General features: G+C 54.8%; 2 protein-coding genes and 1 pseudogene across 7 annotated transcripts in view; 2 read left to right on the plus strand and 1 right to left on the minus strand.

The window, feature by feature from the left end:
• DGCR2 (DiGeorge syndrome critical region gene 2) overlaps positions 1-8,305 on the minus strand; it is an 84,265-nt gene extending 75,960 nt beyond the window's left edge. For 3 of the 5 annotated variants that reach the window (XM_026448955.2, XM_026448952.2, XM_026448951.2), the window contains exon 1: positions 7,908-8,241. In XM_026448955.2, coding sequence (XP_026304740.1) covers positions 7,908-7,986 — 79 coding nt within the window. In that variant the 5' untranslated portion in view covers positions 7,987-8,241. Of the gene's footprint in view, positions 1-7,907 lie in introns of all 5 variants that reach the window. The other 2 variants (XM_026448954.1, XM_026448953.1) reach the window with 1 other exon arrangement.
• Positions 8,306-10,779: 2,474 nt separating this feature from the next.
• Positions 10,780-12,737, plus strand: LOC111534842 (annotated as a pseudogene). The gene is made up of 2 exons (XR_003307112.1): positions 10,780-10,890; positions 10,970-12,737. The product of XR_003307112.1 is annotated as a testis-specific serine/threonine-protein kinase 1-like (transcript).
• Positions 12,738-15,541: 2,804 nt separating this feature from the next.
• TSSK2 (testis specific serine kinase 2) lies at positions 15,542-18,911 on the plus strand. Its single transcript, XM_023201340.2, has one exon. The coding sequence runs from the start codon at positions 17,676-17,678 to the stop codon at positions 18,762-18,764; it is 1,089 nt and encodes a 362-aa protein (XP_023057108.2). The 5' UTR covers positions 15,542-17,675; the 3' UTR covers positions 18,765-18,911.
• Positions 18,912-19,041: the final 130 nt, after the last annotated feature.

Below are 19,041 nucleotides of genomic sequence, written 5' to 3' on the forward strand. Positions count from 1 at the left end.
CAAAAAAAAAAAAAAAAAAAAAAAAAAAAAAGAATGAAGTTATATATGTACTGATCTACAAAGATCTCAAATGAAAAACATTAAATAAAAAACATAATTCCATTTATGTAAAATATTCCATGTATGAATCTTACTAAATGTGAAAAAATACCAACTTTATTTTTTCTAGATTGTGCAGACAAGATCTTCTACACCCTTGGGCTCTCTCCATGCCCCATGGCTTACCATGCTGGTCTAGCAGGCATCCTTCACAAATAGGGTAGATGGGGAAATCCTAAGAGCTGCTCCTACTGTCAGGAGTGGCCAAGAAACCTCCAAGAGCTGCAGGAAAGGCCTGCCATGGGCCCCAACAAGCCTCTAGCTCTTCCGGGTCCTCTTATTCTAAGACCATAGACAGAGCTCTGCAGGTAAACTAATCTACCTGGAGGCCCTAAGCAGGAGCCAGGGGCACCGGAGAGACCTCTGCGTCAGCAGACCTAGTTTCAGTGGAGCACCCGGCCGGGTCCTATGGTCAGTCTCCTGCTGACCACCCGTGCTGACCTTCTGGGTCCCTCTGCTGTGACTCCTGCCCCTCATCCAGTGCCCTGGCCAGCCACAAACAATCGTCTCCACAACTAAGAACTCCTAAGGAAGGTTTCCCAGAAAATGAGACTTCCCAGGCAAGGAAGAGGGCAGGGTCTACCTGGGGGACCCTCAGTCCACATACTCACCAGAGTACTGTCCTGTCCAACAGGTAGCAGCCAACAGCTGAAGGATGACAGACTAACCAAGGAAGACAAGCTAACCACACTGATAGCTGTCTGCCATTTTGCCAGAGGTCAGCCAGAAGTCAGCCTACAGGGAGGGACCTGTAGGGGACAAGGGCACTGAGAACAATGACCAGCCCAGAGTGACTGAAGCAACAGCTACCCCAGGCAGAGGAGGGGAGAAGGCCAAGAGGCAAGCGTGTACAGCCCATGCACCCAGCCAGCTCTTGACCAGAAACAAGCCCTGCATTGTGCAAACGACCCAGGGAAGGTCCGGCCACATCCTCACACAGGGCAGTCCAGTTCTCAAAGCCAGGTGCCAGCAAGTCCATCAGAGAGGCAGTGCTCCCTCTGCACCGGCTTGCTGGGGTCCGTCCCTCTGGGGGGCCCCTCAACCCTCCACCCCAGGCTGGGAAGCTGGTGAGCTTCAGTGAGGATCCACGTTAATGAGAAGCCGCACTTGCTCTCACCTCTCAGCTCAGCTCCCATCACAGGAGCAAGCTCCCACCAGGGTGGGGCCCAGGCCAGCTGGCTCCACAGCCATGTCCCCTACCCCCCATCCCATCCTCCCAAGGCGTTTTTGCAGGACTGCCACAAGGCTCTCATCCTCCTCGCCACCCCCACCAGAGGCAGCTGCAAGGCCTGCTGGCTAAAGTAGCTGTTGCTCTTTATGTCAAAATATAAATAGGCATTTGTGCATTTGTTCAATAACTGATTTCTGAGTGCCCACTCTGTGCCTGACCAGGCCCAGGTGACACAGCATGAATGTGACAAAGAGCAAAACGTGTATGAACAATCCTAGCCCTGTCCAAAGCACCATGGCTGTTTCGGGGGCTCTCAGAGAGTCATACGCAGTCCCTCTGATCCCATCAGAACAGCAAAGAGCACTCTCTGTGCAGCAGACACTCCTCAGGGCCACTGCACTCTGCCACCTCCTGAGGGAGCCCTCTCCCGACCAATATTCCCTGTGCACACACAACCTCACATTTCACATTTCAGTTCAGGGTTCCTGAAGTCTATCTGTGATTAATACTAACATTTTGCCTGATGAAGAGTTTGCTTTACATCACACACTTTTTAGAATTTTATGCTTACCCATTTTAATCCTCACAACATCTCCATTAAGTTCTGTTATGATGTCCATGTTCCAAATGAGGAAACTGAAGCAGAAGTCACAGAGTGAGCAGTAGAGCAGACTGAGCCTAGGCAGTGTGGCTCTAGAGCCCATGCTCTTAAGCCACCATACCCAACTGCTGCCATGGACCAGGAGGAGAAGGCTTGATCTAATCCCAGCTGCTACTTTTACAGACAGCTCATCTGAGGTCAAACCAGACCTGAGCTTCCCCACCTCCCAGGTGGATGACCAGAAGGTCCAGGACATCTGGGTCCACAGGCCATTCACCCTCCAACCTAGACCTGCCCTGCCAAGCCCATCATGTCCACACTAACAGGACACACAGCTTGAAATGGCAGGATGAGATGGACTGGCTTTGACTAAAGCTCCCAGGACAACTGGTAAATCATGCCAGAAACACAAATGCAGTTGGTACACAGTTTTCACATAATAACCATACCCAAGCCCATGCATCACGCTGCTCAATGAACTCTTGGCCCAAAACTGGTCTCTCTGGATTACCGAGCCCACTGTGCAGACTGGCAGGGAAAGAAAGGAAAGAGGACGGTCACCAAACCCTCAGCACCCAAACATAACAGCACACGTGATAAGGTAAAATCTAGCAGCACACCAAGGAAAAGACATCTAATCAGTCATGAGCTTTCTACGGGGTCCTTAATGTTGTCACTGCTGCATTCCACTTAAGAGTCAAGAAACTACTAAATGCCAGTCGGGTCCTTCCTTATGCCAACAACCAAGAGAAGCAGAGGAACTCCCTGCCCGTCAAAGGCTCAGGTCCAGCAGGGGAGAGTCAACAACCAGATCACCTGCCATCAGTGTTGAGAGGATGCATGCACTACTAGATCACCTGTCATCACTGCTGAGAGGACATGCACACAACCGGATCACCTGCCACTACTGCTAAGAGGAAACATGCATAATGAGATCACCTCCCATCACTGAGATCACCTCCCATCACTGCTAAGAGGACACTTGCACAACCAGGTCACCTCCCACCATGGCTAAGAGGACACGTGCACAGCTAGATCACCTGCCCTCACTGCTAAGAGGACACACACAGATCAATTACCTCCCATTACTGCTAAGAGGATTTGTGCGTAACAAGATTACCTGCCGTCACTGCTAGAAGGACACTTGCACAAACAAATCACCGGCCACCGCTGCTAAGAGGATATAATCACTCAGTACTCTGGGAAGTATCTGGGAAGGAAGGGGTGGGAAAAGTGCCCATAAGCTAGTTTAACAGAGCCTAACAGAGCACAAATGTTCCACAACAGCAATCTTCATTCCCAAACCCAGAACCGCCAACTAAAATAATAACTCTGACTTGCAGTGATGCCAGCTTGCCACCTGGGCCAACCTGGGCTTTAACCACAGGGCTTCGTGCACCCACGAGACCTTCCCACGTGACACAGGGCTTGGCACATAGCAGATGTTAGAGAGAACAATGGGGAGGGGCTAAGTGTGAGCAGCCTCTACTCTCTGCAATGGCTAACATGCACAACAATAAAGGGCTATGGCGCATGCAACTTACTCTCAAATGGTTCACAAAAGCAACGTGTGTGAATGTACGATATGCACATACACACAGAGGGCAGGGGATAAGGCAAATAGGGTAAAACACCAACAGTAGGGAAGCCTCAGCAAAGAATACGCAGGTGTTCTCTGCACTCATTTTATTCTTGCAAATTTTCTTTTCTTTTTTTTTTTTTTTTTTTTTTGAGGCGGAGTCTTGCTCTGTCGCCCGGACTGGAGTGCAGTGGCCGGATCTCAGCTCACTGCAAGCTCCGCCTCCCGGGTTCACGCCATTCTCCTGCCTCAGCCTCCCGAGTAGCTGAGACTACAGGCGCCCGCCACCTCGCCCAGCTAGTTTTTGTATTTTTAGTAGAGACGGGGTTTCACCGTGTTAGCCAGGATGGTCTCGATCTCCTGACCTTGTGATCCGCCCGTCTCGGCCTCCCAAAGTGCTGGGATTACAGGCTTGAGCCACAATTTTCTGTGAGTTTGAAATTATTTCCAAGTAAAAGGTTTTTGTCAAGAAAAGAAAGGAAAATTCATTAGCTAGTGAAGCTAGAAAGTATATTACACCACTTTCCAACTAAAACAAATGAACCTGTTAACCCAAAAGCCAAATTTACCAGTGGACACACTCTACGAAGTGTCACAGTACCAGGCTATATAGGAAAGCACTCCAAACTCAGGAGGTTTTGGCAAGGCCAGGTGCAAGCTCACCTCTCCAGCTACTTCTGAGCCTCGGTCACTTTTCCTTATGATGAAAATATGCACTCTCTCCCTATTCACCAAACCCCTGTGCTACTTCACATGATAGAAAACACTGGACTCCAGCCCGGGTGAGGTGGTTCACACCTGCAATCCCGTAACTTTGGGAGGCCAAAGCAGGTGGATCACTTGAGCCCAGGAATTTCAGAAAAGCCTACATGGCCAACATGATGAAACCCCGTTTCTACTAAAAATACAAAGTTAGCCCAGCATGGTGGTGTATGCCATAATCAAAGTTACTCTGGAGGCTGACACAGGAGAATTACTTGAACCCAGGAGGCGGAGGTTACAGTGAGCTGAGATCCCGCAACTGCACTCTAGCCTGGGTGATAGACAGAAACTCCGTCTCAAAAAAAAAACCTCTGGATTCCAGAGCCAAGGTGTTGTGTTCACTTCTTAGCTGAGATTTTATCAGCTCAACACAGCTGCCTACTGAAAGCAAAAGGGCAAGAACCCTGAGCTAGTAGACAGCTCCACCTGGGTCTGAACCCTCGCTCTGCTGCTCACCAGCTGTGTGACCTCAGACAAGTCACTTGCCTCTCCCGGCTAGCTGTACCAGCAATAGAAGAAAGACAATCTTCTCGTCCTGTACCTCACCAAGAACCTGGCTGAGCACAAGCCCTGTACAGGACCAGCAACCAGCAGGAAGGGACCAGGGTGCACCAGCACTCAGAAGGCAATTTTTTCTCAGCTATGTATGGTGGGTTCAACCTGGATAGAGCTGTGGCTCGTGATATAATTTTGTTTCACAATTCAAGCTAGAAAGAAAAACAGTTTTAGAGTCAGCAATCGATGCCGCCTTCTCTACACAGATGGAGAAAGGGCCAATGAGACATTATCACAGTGTTCCCCAAATCCCCCACCATCTCGCTGTCAGTTACCTTAGCAGTAGTATCCAATCCTCCTTCCTCATCACACCCCCAGTGATCATAACACACATCATCAGTGGTCACATGGCCTAACACAGAAGGGATTTGGGGGAGTGGGTGGTTCTGTCCCTCAGACTGGAGTATCTACATGGAAAAAGATTCTGCACCCTCACCTGGAGGACCCCAGGACCTATCAGGGGACAGATAGGTCCCCTGTGGCTCCACCTGGGGTTAAGGAAGCTGTTCAGAGCATAATGTGAGGTACTCCTGTGGCTGGGCTGGAGACACAAAGTTGGAGTGCACAGGCCCCAGTCAGGGGTGCACAACGTGGGGAAGGCCAGACTCCTACGATGAAATCTCATCTCAGCCACTTAGCTTCACAAGTGCTCTGGATTTCAGCTTCCCCATCTTTAAATGAGACTAAAAATAGCATCCAGCAGGGACCTCTTGAGAGTTAATACATGTTAGTGCTTAGAACAGTGTCCGGCACATGACACATCTTAAGTCAAGTTCAAATGTGCATTTAAAAGAAAATTGCTGGGCATGGTACCTCAGGCCTGTAATTCAGCACTTTGGGAGGCCAAGGTGGGTGGATCACCAGAGGTCAGAAGTTCCAGACCAGCCTGGCCAACATGGCAAAACCCCATCTCTACCAAAAATACAAAAATTAGCTGGGCGTGGAGGCGTGTGCCTGTAATCCCAGCTAACCAGGAGGGTGAAGCTGGAGAATCGCTTGAACCAAGGAGGTGGAGGTTGCAGTGGGCCGAGATCACGCTACTGCACTCCAGCCTGGGCAGCAGAGCAGGACTCTGTCTCAAAAAAAAAAAAAAAAAAAAAAGGTGAAAGGTCAAGTATAGCAAGCACTTGCTGCCCCATAACTCCATGAAAGGCCTTCCACCCTGCCCTGTACCAGAGAGGAGGCCCAAGTGGCTTGGCCTCATCTTCAGGGAACCCACCAGGCAGGAGTCAGAAAACACACTCCTGAGAAGTGGGCTTTGACTGGTACCTTCCTCATACCCAAGTATGCTTTTAAGGCCGGGATCCCCACAGAAAGAACGCCGACTAAGACCAGAGAAGCCCCAGCCTCTTGAAAGCACTAGCTAGGCAGATCCCTGCAGCACTCTCAGGAAGGACATAGGGCGAATGTGTGAAGAGGCACACGCGGGCATACAAGGAACACATCAGGCCCAGAGGCCTGCCCTCACTGCCCAGCCAAAGCCAGGGAGCCAACTGCAGCTCCCAGGTTCTGCAGGGCAACTCAAGACGCCTCCAGGGGTAGCTGCAGAGAGTCACGGAATCAAAAAGAATGTTTGCTTCCTCTACCAGAGCTACCCCACCCATGCCCTACTGAGACCTCAGTCTCAGTGAGGTCTCCTGTGACACCCCCCCTGCTTTACCTCCCGGGTTCACGCCATTCTCCTGCCTCAGCCTCCCCAGTAGCTGGGACTACAGGCGCCCGCCACCACGCCCGGTTAATTTTTTATATTTTTAGTAGAGACGGGGTTTCACCGTGTTAGCCAGGATGGTCTCGATCTCCTGACCTCGTGATCCACCCGCCTCGGCCTCCCAAAGTGCTGGGATTACAGGCGTGAGCCACCGTGCCCAGCCCTGGCTTCTGTTCTTACCAAGGCCACCCCACTACCAGTCATCTCGCTGCCCAGAGAGCAGCCAAAAGCAGTGAGCAACTAGCTCTGCATGGGGAGAGCAGAGAAGCATCACTGAATCTGTCCAGGTGGAGCATGGGTCAGGGCCTTGGCCACCAGGTAGGCACCAGGGAGGAGGCAGACATTCCATACAGATGACACAAGCGCAGAGCCAAGAGGTGCGGTGTATCTGGGCTGGGAGCCTGGCTAGGACGCAGGAGAGGGCCACACACCCCGTGCTCCCATACCCAGGTCATTAGAGAAGATGGCCCTGGCACTTCTGCCTTCATGGGACCTTTCCTCCATTAAGAAATATTAAGAGTCATGCTTTTTCACTGTATTGGCATAAAGAAAACTGTATTAAATATACATACGAAAACATTTTCTTTGACCGGAAGTTCTTTTTTTCTGCTGACTTATAAAATAAAATAACATTCGCAGGCCACTAAAAGTACCGTGGGCCAGTGATACAGGATTCCTGTGCCTGATGGATACATCGGTCCTGCATTTAGGGGGTTTGATTTTCTGGTGCAGTTCAAGGGAAGGAGAGGTACACTAAAATAGGTAGAAAAGGGTCTCCTAGGTTGCCCGGGTTCTGATTCCCCACCACAGACTTAAGAACACACTAGCTCCGAGGAGAGTTCCAGAGCATGGACTCTTACATACACGCAGCACGCCTAAGGGCCCCGCACAGTGGCGAGGTCTCTGCTCGCGGGACGCCGGCGCCGGCCACACAACGCTAGGCTGACTCCTGGTGCCTCCTCTGGACCGGGTGTGAGCTGGGGACTTCTTCAGTGCAACGCCTCACTGAATGACAGTCTGCCACAGCCACCAATGTCCAGGCGAGGAGTTTCCAGGACTGAGAGGCTGGCACTAGGCCACTGCTGGGAGGACTTCTGCGAAACCAGGTACCCCCGAGAGCCGCTGTCCCCAGCCCGACTCCGACGCTGGGCTGGCGGGAGGGCGCGCCCGTGGCGTAGCTCCTGGCCGCCGCCGCCGCTCCCAGGAAGGGCCCAGAGGCAACATCCCGGACAGCAGAGCTGCACGAAGTCCGAGGCGCCGCGAGCCCAGGTAAGCTCCAGCAGGCGTCCGCAGAGACTGCGAGCCTGGCCCCGCCCGCCCCTGGCCCAGACGCGGCCCCTGCAGAAGGGCGCCGCGGGTGAAAGGAGGTCCTGGGGCGACCCCTGCCCCGCTCGCCGCCCCGCCCCCACACCGCCCCCATCGCGCGGCGCACCTGGCCGCAGCGGCTCGGTGACAGTGAGCACGAGCAGGAAGAGCAGTAGGAACGCGCCGCTGTCTGCTTTGGGCACCATTTATCCTCCGTTCATCGTCCCCGGGGCAGCTGCGTGACCCCGCTAGGAGGCCGGACCGGGCCGGACTGAGGGTCAGGGGACCGTGCCAAGAGGAGGGTCAGGCGGGGCTGGACCTGGGAGAGGCGCGGAGAGGCGGCGGGAAAGAGCTTCGGCTGGGCCGCGGGCTGGCGCGCACTCTCGGCGGCAGCCTCAGGTTCCGACTCCTGCTCCGCGCAAGATGGCTGCCGTCCTGCTCGGCTCCGCGCCGCGCCGCCCCGCCTCCCGCCCGCGACGCCGGCGCGGGCCAATGAACGCCAAGGTAGGGGGCGGGGCCAGAGCCACAGCCCTCCCCCCGAAGGGGGTGAGGCCTAAGGTCACGACGGCGGTGGGCGGGGACCTAAGGGCGGTGACTGAGGGGAGGGCTCTAAGGGAAGGGCGGGACCATACGGTGTGAGGCATGCCATTGGTTAAGCAGAGAGGCAGGGCCCGGGCAGGGGCCTGAGCGACGCGGCCTCGGAAGGGAGTAGGGTCTCCGGTCGCGGGGTTGGGGCGGCGGGCGCGGGACCACAAGGACAGACATCGAAAGGCGCGGGGCATGGGGCAGGGCGCCGTGGGGTCGCGCGGGTAGGGAGCGGAGAGGACGTAGCGGGAACCTGGCTGGGACTCCAAGGGTCTTAACACCTGCAAGCTCAGGTCCGGTGAGCAGCCCAAAAGTGCGCCCCAAAGGGGTCTTTTTAAGGCCGAACCGCTGTGGAGGAGGGAGGGCCTGCCGGTTCTGAGGGTGGGGAAAGAGGGTCACCCTGTAAGGAACAGGAATGGCCTGAGGGAGTGTCAGGCAAAGAGATACCCGGAAGGCCAGGTCCTGCAGCGAAGCCGGCTCCCTGGAGGACCTCCCCGCACAATGGCGAGGGGAAGGCCACATGTGCAGGAAGGAAAGCTAGGCAGAGAGGAGGCTCAGCGCCCCTGCGAACAGTGCTCCAAGTGCCACCTCTCACCTGTCATCACCAACAGGGTGAACCTTGGAAGGCAGTGTTGGCAAAAAGAGTCCAGCTCTGTAAAATATTTGAAGACATTTCTTCTGAGCCAATATGTGACCAATAGCCTGGGACACAGTCCCAGGAGATCCTGACAAGTGTCCAAGGGGATAGGGCTACAGCTTGGTTTTATACATTTTAGGCAGACAAGACATCAGTCATGTAAGGTATACAGTGGTTCAGTCGGAAAAGGCGGGACAACTTGAAAGTGGGGGTGGAGGGGGCTTCCAGGTCATGCGGATTGGCAGCTGGTTCAAAGAGTTTATCTAAAGACGTGGAATCAATAAAAGGGACTGTCTGGATTAAGGGGTTGTGGAGACCAAGCTTCTTAAACAGATGAAGCATCCAGGTATCAGGCTGCACAGAGAAGAAACTTAATGTTTCTTATTAAAAAGTGCCAGACTCGGCCGGGCGTGGTGGCTGACACCTGTAATCCCAGCACTTTGGGAGGCCGAGGTGGGCGGATCACGAGGTCAGGAGATCGAGACCATCCTGGCTAACACGGTGAAACCCCGTCTCTACTAAAAATGCAAAAAATTAGCCGGGCGTGGTGGCGGGCGCCTGTAGTCCCAGCTACTCGGGAGGCTGAGGCAGGAGAATGGCGTGAACCCGGGAGACAGAGCTTGCAGTGAGCTGAGATCGTGCCACTGCACTCCAGCCTGGGTGACAGAGTGAGGCTCCATCTCAAAAAAAAAAAAAGTGCCAGACTCCCGGGCACAGTGACTCATGCCCGTAATCCCAGCACTTTGAGAGGCCAAGGTAGGCAGATCACCTGAAGTCAGGAGTTCAAGATCAGCCTGGCCAACATGGTGAAACCATGTCTCTACCAAAAATACAAAAATTACCCAGGCATGGTGGCGCACGCCTGTAATCCCAGCTACTCAGGAGGCTGATGGCAGGAGAATCGCTTGAACCAGGGAGGCAGAGGTTGCAGTGAGCCAAGATCACGCCACTGCACTCCAGCCTGGGTAACAGAGCAAGACTCTGTCTCAAAAAAAAAATAAAAATAAAAATAAAAAAGGAAAAATAAATAAAAGGTGCCAGACTCTAGTTAATTCTCTCAGGAGAAAAGACCTTGAAAGGGATGGGGATTCTCTATAGAATGTAGATTTTCCCCACAAGAAACAGCTTTGCAGAGTGACTTCAAAATATGTGAAAGAAATCTGTTTTACAGTAAAATACTTGTTTCTTTCCGGGCCTGCTGTCATGCTGGTATCTTACTGCCACAGAGTCTGTTGTCAGTCTTCAAGTCTCTGTGTCAATGTTACCATTGCTTAGCTGTGCCTGAAACCTGAAGGGAGGAGGGATAATGAGGCCTGACTCGCACTTCCTATCACGGTCTGAACTAGTTTTTCAGGTTAAGTTTGGAATGCCCTTGGTGGAGAGGAGGGGTCCATTCAGATGGCTGGGGAGCTTAGAATTTTATTTTTGGTTTCCAGGAGACAGTAGTTGGGGTGTCCCCAGCAGGAAGGAGAAGGAGGCTGTCCGGAAGAAGGAGCACCCAGAACGCACACCCGACCCAGTCGGCAGTCAGGGTTAGGGAAGAAGGTGAAGGAGCAGAGAAAAGGGGGAAGGGCCATGGCAGGTGGGGACCCAACCCAACCTGAGTGACATCCAGCCTGCACTACCAAGTCATCTCTGAGGGGCCCAGGGTTCCACTTGGCTCCTGTGAGGAAGGGGTACTCACTCCCTCTAGGTGGATGAGGCCAAAGTCAAATCCAAGGCTAGGATAGTCGTGTGACTCCTACTCCCCTAGGGCGTAGCCTGGAACAGGTGCCGGATGCGGAGCCTGGCACAGCAGAGGGGCTCCACTGCCAGAAGAAACAATAGCCACTGTCCAGTGCTGCCCCTGCTGCTTATACTGTCCTCAGAGCAGCCACCAGTGCTCAGGGTGGCATCCAGGCCCTGCCTTTGGCCCCCAGCCCCAGATCTGCCCTGGGAGCCCAGCCAGGGCTGAGAAAAAAAACTAGTTCATCAAGTGCCAGGGAGCCCTGCCCGAGGACATGGCGTGCAAGATGTTCCACCAACTCTCCTTGGCCATTAAGTACTGCCACAACCTGGACATCGTGCACCAGAACCTCAAGTGTTAGAACTTCTCCTCGACAAGGATTTCAACATCAAGCTGTTCTACTTCAGGTTCTCCAAGCTCTGCCTGCGGGATGACAATAGCCAACAGAGATTAAGCAAGACCTTCTGTGGGACGGCGGCATATGCAGCCCCCGAGGTGCTGCAGGGCATCGCCTACCAGCCCAAGGTGTACGACATCTGGAGCCTGGGCGTGATCCTCTACATCATGGTCTGCAGCTCCATGCCCTAGGACGACTCCAACATCAGGAAGATGCTGTGTACCCAGAAGGAGCACCACATGGACTTCCCACACTCCAAGAACCTGATACATGAGTGCAAGGACCTCATCTAGTGCGTGCTGCAGCCCAACATCAGCCAGCAGCTCCACATCCATGACATTCTCAGCCAATGCTGGGTGCAGCCCAAGGCACAAGGACTGCCCTCTATGGTCATCAACAAGGAGGAGGAAAGCTCCCGGGGAACTGAACTCTTGTGGATCCCTGAACCTGGCTCTGCCAAGAGGTCTGCCACCAAGCTAGAATCTGGGGAAGAGGCACAGCCCAAGGGACAACCTGAGACAAAACCTGAGGGGTTGGCAATGCAAATGTCCAGGCAGTCAGACATCCTAGGCTTCCCTAGCAAGCTGTCGACCAGGGAGAAAGAGCAAGGGCCCCACCAAAGGCCTCCAGAGATTCGCATCTAGTGAGCCATTTGTGGCCCAGTATGCCAGCAGTGAATGAGATGGAGCTCACACCTTCAGGCCCAAGCTCTGAAGAAGTCAAGGCACAAACCAGAGAAGGAAGACAGTCCCGGATGAGCCGCTGTTTTCATCAGTTTCTTCTCTCTCCCGTTGAACTTCATAACCACATTGCTAAAGGAGCAATAAATCACTATATTAATGCAGATGCCAAAGTGAACGTCTTTGCCTCAACTGACTAGTCCTGGGCTCCCCTCCACGGGTTTCCCACTCAGATTGTGCTATGATTCCTTCTTCACTTGGGAAAACACATCCCAGCGTGCCCAGCCAGACCGTGACCTCAGGCCCGTGCTGGGGCTGGGGCTGGGAGAGACCTGGAGGGGCAGGGGCCAGAGCTGAGAGGTGAATGAGGAAGCTGCTGCCTCAGAAGGGACGCCCCCAAGTGCGGTGCTGGGGTCAGGAAAGGACAGGGAGAGGACAGGACCAAGAAGTGTGCCGAGGCACCCCTGCAGAGGAGCGCAGGCTCTGTGTACAGTTGGGACTGAGGGTCTGGGCAGACCTGCCCTCTGCAGCCCCACAAGGCTGCCAGTGGGGGTTGCAGGAGGCTACAGAGGACAGGTGGCCAGCCTCTCAGCCACTCCTGAGCTCCCTACCTGCTGGGCAACTTGTTCATTGTGCTCTGTCCACCATAGGCCTCCTGTGTCCAGCCAGCACCCAGCTTTCAACAGTGCCGGGGTCACCCCACCCTGTGGTCATTCTCCAGCCCAGGAGAAGTAGGAGGCTTTGCTGGATGGCCCAGCCACACTCCAGCCTGAGCATGTCCCACAGTCTTGTGTGGTCTTGACCATATCTTGTCCCCATCCCAGCCTGTCCCCAGGGATGACACCCCTGCCAGCACTAGAAGTTGACACTGGCAAGTAGGATAGGCCAGGCAACCACAATGCATGCCTGGCCTGAGGACAGGGAATGCTGACCATCGGAGCCCCACAGGGGTCATGAGCCTAAAGTTGGCACCACTGGCTACAGCGTGCTGCATGGCCTGTGCATATCTTAGGCAGGGCTACCTCCCCATGGCCCCTTTCTCCTCGCCCCACTGTGGACAACCTTATGTGGGTCTAAGGCTTGACACACACACAAAGGACAAGCGCTTTCAGAATCACCTCTCCCATGGCCTCTAAGTGGATGGGGCCAAAGTCAAACCCAAGGCTACGACAGTCGTGCAACTCCTGCTTCCCCCGGAGCAGGGCCTGAAGCAGGTGTTGGACACAGAGAATGTCAGAGCAGAGGAGCTCCTCTGCCAGCAGCATCCATGACCACTGTCCACAGTCTACCTATGGTCACTTCTCTACCTCAGGAAGACCCCAACCTCAGTCCCCTTGGAGAAGCAGGGTCCAGTGAGAGCCTGGACCAGCCCTCCTTCTCAAGTCCACCTGCCTCTCATGCTCCCAAAGCCCCCTTCCATGTGGTTTAATTTCAGGCCTCCACCCCAACCCTCCCACCACCTCCAACAGTGTCCAGAGCCATCCCCCACCCAGCCTGGCTCCCACTGCCCAGCGGGGAGAAACCTACCCTGGCCCCTGGGGTCCTCCTATGGCCCAGTGCATCCTCCCCTGGCCTCTGGGCACCAGGCCTCACCGCTGTGCCCCCCATCACACACATGGCCCATAATCATACAGGGAACTTGCCCCTGCAGACTCTGTCCAGCTCTCCAGCCTCAGCTGAGGGGCTGAGGCCTCCATAAAGCCTTCTAGGGGTTCTCAGCAGCCTGCCACTCTGTACTCTGCCAACAGGCCTCGAGGGGCCACCCTGTTCTTCCCACCAAGAAACTCATGGTGGAGAGGGAGCCCAGAGTGCTGGGATGGGGGCCCGGGTGGGACATCCTGAGGAACGGCTCTTGGGCCCTCCTCCCCAATTATCCCCACAGACCTGCGCTGGTCCTCAGGGGAGTGGCCAGCAAGCAGGTCTGGGAGCTTCACTGTAGCTCAGCCAGGTGAGCCCGGGTGGGAGGGGCTGCGGGAGGAGTTCCTGCTCTGCGCTTTACAGCTGGAAACAGCTCAGAGTGTCTGAGATCACACTGCTCAGGGCAGGAGGCCCAGGTGACCCCTCCACAGGTGGCCTCGCCATGCCAGGCGATTCCCATAGGTGGCTCAGCCCTGGCTCCAACCCCTTCAAGGACCCTCAGAGGTGCTAGGACCAGGACCTCAACAGCACCCTCCATGGCCTGTCCATGCTCCTGCCAAGCCACATCCTTTCAAACCGTCACATGTAATAGCCATCCTCATCCCCCTCCACCTGGCTAGTTCCTCAGACCTCAGCCTTCCCCAGCTTCCCAAAATCCAATCCCCAGTTCCCTGTCCTCACAGCACCATGGTTCTGAGGTGTGGCACGGCCACCATCGTGCACACACACTTGGCGTGATTGAGCCCCCTCGCCTCTGGGCTCCAGGAAGGCATGGGTGGTCTAGTTCATCAGTGTACCTCAGCACCCAGGGCAGACCCTCAGTGCTTGGGGGACAAATGGGTAAACAGGTGTCTACTTTATAAAGGAAAGGAAGGTTCAGAGGGAAGTGGATTTCTCAGAGTGTGCAGGTACCTGGCTCACAGGACTGCAACCCTAGGAGCAATGCTGGAGGTCCCCAGATCCAATCCAACCCTCTCCGTCAAACACACCAGGAGTCCCGGCCCTGTGTGTGCTTCCTGGATGAAGTGGCCCACTCCATGCCCGGGCAGCTCTGCCTCTGCACTGTTGACACCTGCCTCTTCTGGCATGTCCCCCAAGGACCAGAGAGGCACTCGAGGGGGTGAAGTAGAATGCACAAAAAGAGGGAGAAGGCATTGGTAGAGTCTAGCAAGAAGGCAGATATGCGGCCAGGGCACAGTAGCTCATGCCTGTAATCCCAGCACTTTGGGAGGCTGAGACAGGCAGATCACTTGAGGCCAGGAGTTCGAGACCAATCTGGGCAACAGAGTGAAACCCCATCTCTACTAAAAAATACAAAAATTGGCTGGGCATCATGGTGCGTGCTTGTAATTCCAGCTGCTCGAGAGGTTGAGGCATGAGAATTGCTTGAACCCTGGAGGTGGAGGTTGCAGTGAGCTGAGATCATGCCAGAGCAAGACTCCATTGAAAACAAAGGAAAGGAAAGGAAAGGGAAGGAAAGGGAAAGAGAAAGGGAAAGGGAAAGGGCAGGGCAAGCAGATATGCAGAGAAATGCCCCAGATAGGGCATTTAGGGGAGCAAGGGAAAGGGTCCGGGGGTGGTAAGTGGGAATTCTCATGCTCCTGGGTGCTGGCCTGCAAATTTTCATAGCCAGCCCCTTCTAGGACAAAAAAATGAGTGAAGGGCTGGTCATTTCAGCCATAGAGACTCCCAGGAGAAAAGAAACCATCAAACTAAAGCTATTAACCACCGATGCTACAAAGAGCTTCGGTGGGACTCTGGGAGGCTGTCACTGCTGGAAGGCAGTCACTGTGGGCGCATCGGCCCATCCTGCTCATCTGAGCCTCTCGGCTTGGCATCCTGACTTTGGCTGTCCTGTTTCTCCAATCTTCCCTAGTGACCTCCAAACACAGGGTGCTCCCTGTGTACTCCAGACAGAATGGCTTCACACAGCCATGCCAGGGCCAAGATGTCACATCTGCCTGACATGTCCTGCTCCTCTTGTCAACCCCATGGAGTCTGTTGATCCCCAGCACCCCAGCTCCAACATCACTTCCTCTTTGAAACCTTCCAGGACTAAACCCCACCTGGGAGCAGGCTTCCTCCCTCTCCCCCGAACGCTGAGCACACAGCTCGTCTGTCCCAGCCACTCCCTGTGGACCCAGGATGCCTGTGATGGATGACAAATGAACATCAGTCCCAAGCACCTGAGGAGACATGTACAGGATGCCACATTTCCCAAAGCACAAATCCACACACCAGCCCTGAAACAGGATGTTCACACTGTTTCCAGGTGCAAAAGGCAGCCCAAGATGCAAATGATACTCAATGTCAGGGTTCCAACAGGCGACTGCTGCTCACTCCACACAAAGGCCCAAACTGACATGACTCAGAACCCCCTCCTCACCCAGGTGTCTGCTCTTCCCAGTGCATGGCCTGGGCGCTCTCAGCCCCAGGATTCCCCAGCACCAGGGACCATCCACTGACAGACTAGCAAACAAGACAGACCTGACCTTCTGTCTCCTGCTGATCCCGAGGCCCACCCTGGCCCAGCCTCCTCTCACTTGGTCGAAGGCACTGGCCCCGACCTTCGTCGCAAAGCCAATTCTACTCTGTCTCTCTCTCTGCCACTGACCATCTTAAAACACAACTGGGACAGCCTTTCTCCTGTCTTGCACCTGCAGCGGCGGCCTGCCACTTAGAGAAAAAGCCCCGACTCCTTCACTTCCCTCCTACTTCCCAGCCACTCTCAGGAAAAGCCCTCTCTTCTCCCAGGCTCTCTGCTGCCCAGGTGCCTTCCTGCCGCCTCTACCCAAGGGAGGCCCTGCCCCAACCCCTCAGACATGCAGGCACCTGCCCTGGACCCTGGGCACCCAGTTGGTGTGTACTGCAGCCCTGACCCACCCATACACAGGCCCTTGCTCGCTGGAGCAGCAGCGACTCATCTGCCCGGCTCTCTACCCTGAGGGGCCTGCCGCCTCCGCTCCCAAACACAGAGCTGCTTTCGTCTACCAGGCTTGGCACCACTGCCAGCCTGACTGGTCCAGGGCAGTCCCTCCCAGGTACCACTGTTCCCAGAACCAAGCCAGGTCCAGCTGCATTTTCTTGAGGCCCAATAACGAGAAGCAGACAAACTAGGAAAGAAGGGAATTTATTACCGTAACTGGATACAGGGAGAAGGCTGGAGATAATTCCACCAGACCAACTCAAAGTGTTGCAATTTTCTTAGTGTTTATATAGGTTGGGGTTATATGCCTACGTGCTAACAATCACCTAAGTCTACTGGTAACTGATTTTGTTTCAAGTAGGTCAGAGGCAAAAAAAAATGTTTGCTAAGTCTGATTAAAAGGGGCCCAGTGCCTTCAAGGCCTGTCTACTGTGGTACGGTGTGATTATTTTGATTTTATCTCCTTTACAGCTTGGTCCAGAGAGCTGCCTTAGACTATTCAATGAATCTATTCAAACAGCTGCCTGTTACCTTGACTTGTCTTCAGATTTTGTCGACCCGAGATGGGTCCTGGCACTAGGAATGTAAAACCGTTCCTATTATTTTGGCTGGCTCCAGCAAGAGAGAAGCCCACGCAAGGCTCCTACTGACCATACGTTTCATTTCTACCTTCAGCGTCTGGGCGCTAATTTCCCTAGATTTAACTATGTGCTCAGTGTTAAGGCAGTGCTGTGGAAATCTGTCTGTGTAACTGGGGTGCTATGCAGGCCTGTCTGGGTGACTCTCAGGGAGAACTGTCCTGCCACACCAAGGACACAGTCCAAGGGGGGCTTTTCTTCACAGCGCAAAGAAGCTGCAGGAAACCCACCCTAGTGAGACAAAGACCAATGCAGGGTCGGTCCCCACAGCCAGGTGATGGAAACAGGCTGGACGTGGGCCGCCTCCCCTCCCACCTGACTTGTGTGACAGGGAAACCAATGCAAGCAGCAGCAGCAGGGTTACCACAGTCCTATCTGGGGACAGGCTTCCTTCCAGCGGGTGGCGAGCAGGCGCTCCTGCCAGACCAGCCTGGCTTCCATGGTTCCAGGAACCCTGTTCCCCCTCAGCCCAGTCCCCGCCCCCACTCCTTGGCTTTATGAGTTCATTCGCTGAAGTCACCCAGAGACAATGCTGAGTGTTCCACCCCTGAGTTGAAGCCCAGCCCAGCCGAGCCAGACACCTCCCGGTAGTGTAAATGAGGACAATGCCTGCTGGCCCACGTGACGGGGGGATGTAGACGGCAGCGGCGCCAGTCGCTCCTGGCACCATGGACGATGCCACGGTCCTAAGGAAGAAGGGTTACATCGTAGGCATCAATCTTGGCAAGGGTTCCTACGCAAAAGTCAAATCTGCCTACTCTGAGCGCCTCAAGTTCAATGTGGCTGTCAAGATCATCGACCGCAAGAAAACACCCACTGACTTTGTGGAGAGATTCCTTCCTCGGGAGATGGACATCCTGGCAACTGTCAACCACGGCTCCATCATCAAGACCTACGAGATCTTCGAGACCTCCGATGGGCGCATCTACATCATCATGGAGCTCGGCGTCCAGGGCGACCTCCTCGAGTTCATCAAGTGCCGGGGAGCCCTGCACGAGGACGTGGCGCGCAAGATGTTCCGACAGCTCTCCTTGGCCGTCAAGTACTGCCACGACCTGGACGTCGTCCACCGGGACCTCAAGTGCGAGAACCTTCTCCTCGACAAGGACTTCAACATCAAGCTGTCTGACTTCGGCTTCTCCAAGCGCTGCCTGCGGGACAGCAATGGGCGCATCATCCTCAGCAAGACCTTCTGTGGGTCGGCGGCATATGCAGCCCCCGAGGTGCTGCAGGGCATCCCCTACCAGCCCAAGGTGTACGACATCTGGAGCCTGGGTGTGATCCTCTACATCATGGTCTGCGGCTCCATGCCCTACGACGACTCCGACATCAGGAAGATGCTGCGTATCCAGAAGGAGCACCGTGTGGACTTCCCACGCTCCAAGAACCTGACCTGCGAGTGCAAGGACCTCATCTACCGCATGCTGCAGCCTGACGTCAGCCAGCGGCTCCACATCGATGAGATCCTCAGCCACTCGTGGCTGCAGCCCCCCAAGCCCAAAGCCATGTCTTCTGCCTCCTTCAAGAGGGAGGGGGAGGGCAAGTACCGCGCCGAGTGCAAACCGGACACCAAGCCAGGCTTGAGGCCCAACCACCGGCCCGACCACCGGCCTGACCACAAGCTTGGAGCCAAAACCCAGCACCAGCTGCTGGTGGCGCCCGAGAACGAGGACAAGATGGAGGACAGGCTGGGCGAGACCTCCAGGGCCAAAGACCATCACATCTCCGGAGCTGAGGTGGGGAAAGCAAGCACCTAGCATGACGATGGCCCCGTCGTGTGTGGTGGGGGTCGTGGTGGGGGGGCATGGCGCAGTCGGCCTTCACATTAACTAAGTAGGCAGGTAGGATCTGAAGAAGGCACAGGTGCAAGTAAAATTCGTCAATGAAACCACTATTTTGATTACGTTCCCTTAGCGTTCTTCCACTTAGTAGCAAAGACGTTCTTTACTGACCACCAAATAAACCACAGGGTGTGTACAAGCATCAAGAGTGCCCAGTGAGGAGTGCTTTTCTCTGGGATGCAGCCAGCCGCCC

The sequence above is a fragment of the Piliocolobus tephrosceles genome, chromosome 19 (assembly GCF_002776525.5).
Source record: "Piliocolobus tephrosceles isolate RC106 chromosome 19, ASM277652v3, whole genome shotgun sequence".
NCBI lineage: Eukaryota > Metazoa > Chordata > Mammalia > Primates > Cercopithecidae > Piliocolobus > Piliocolobus tephrosceles.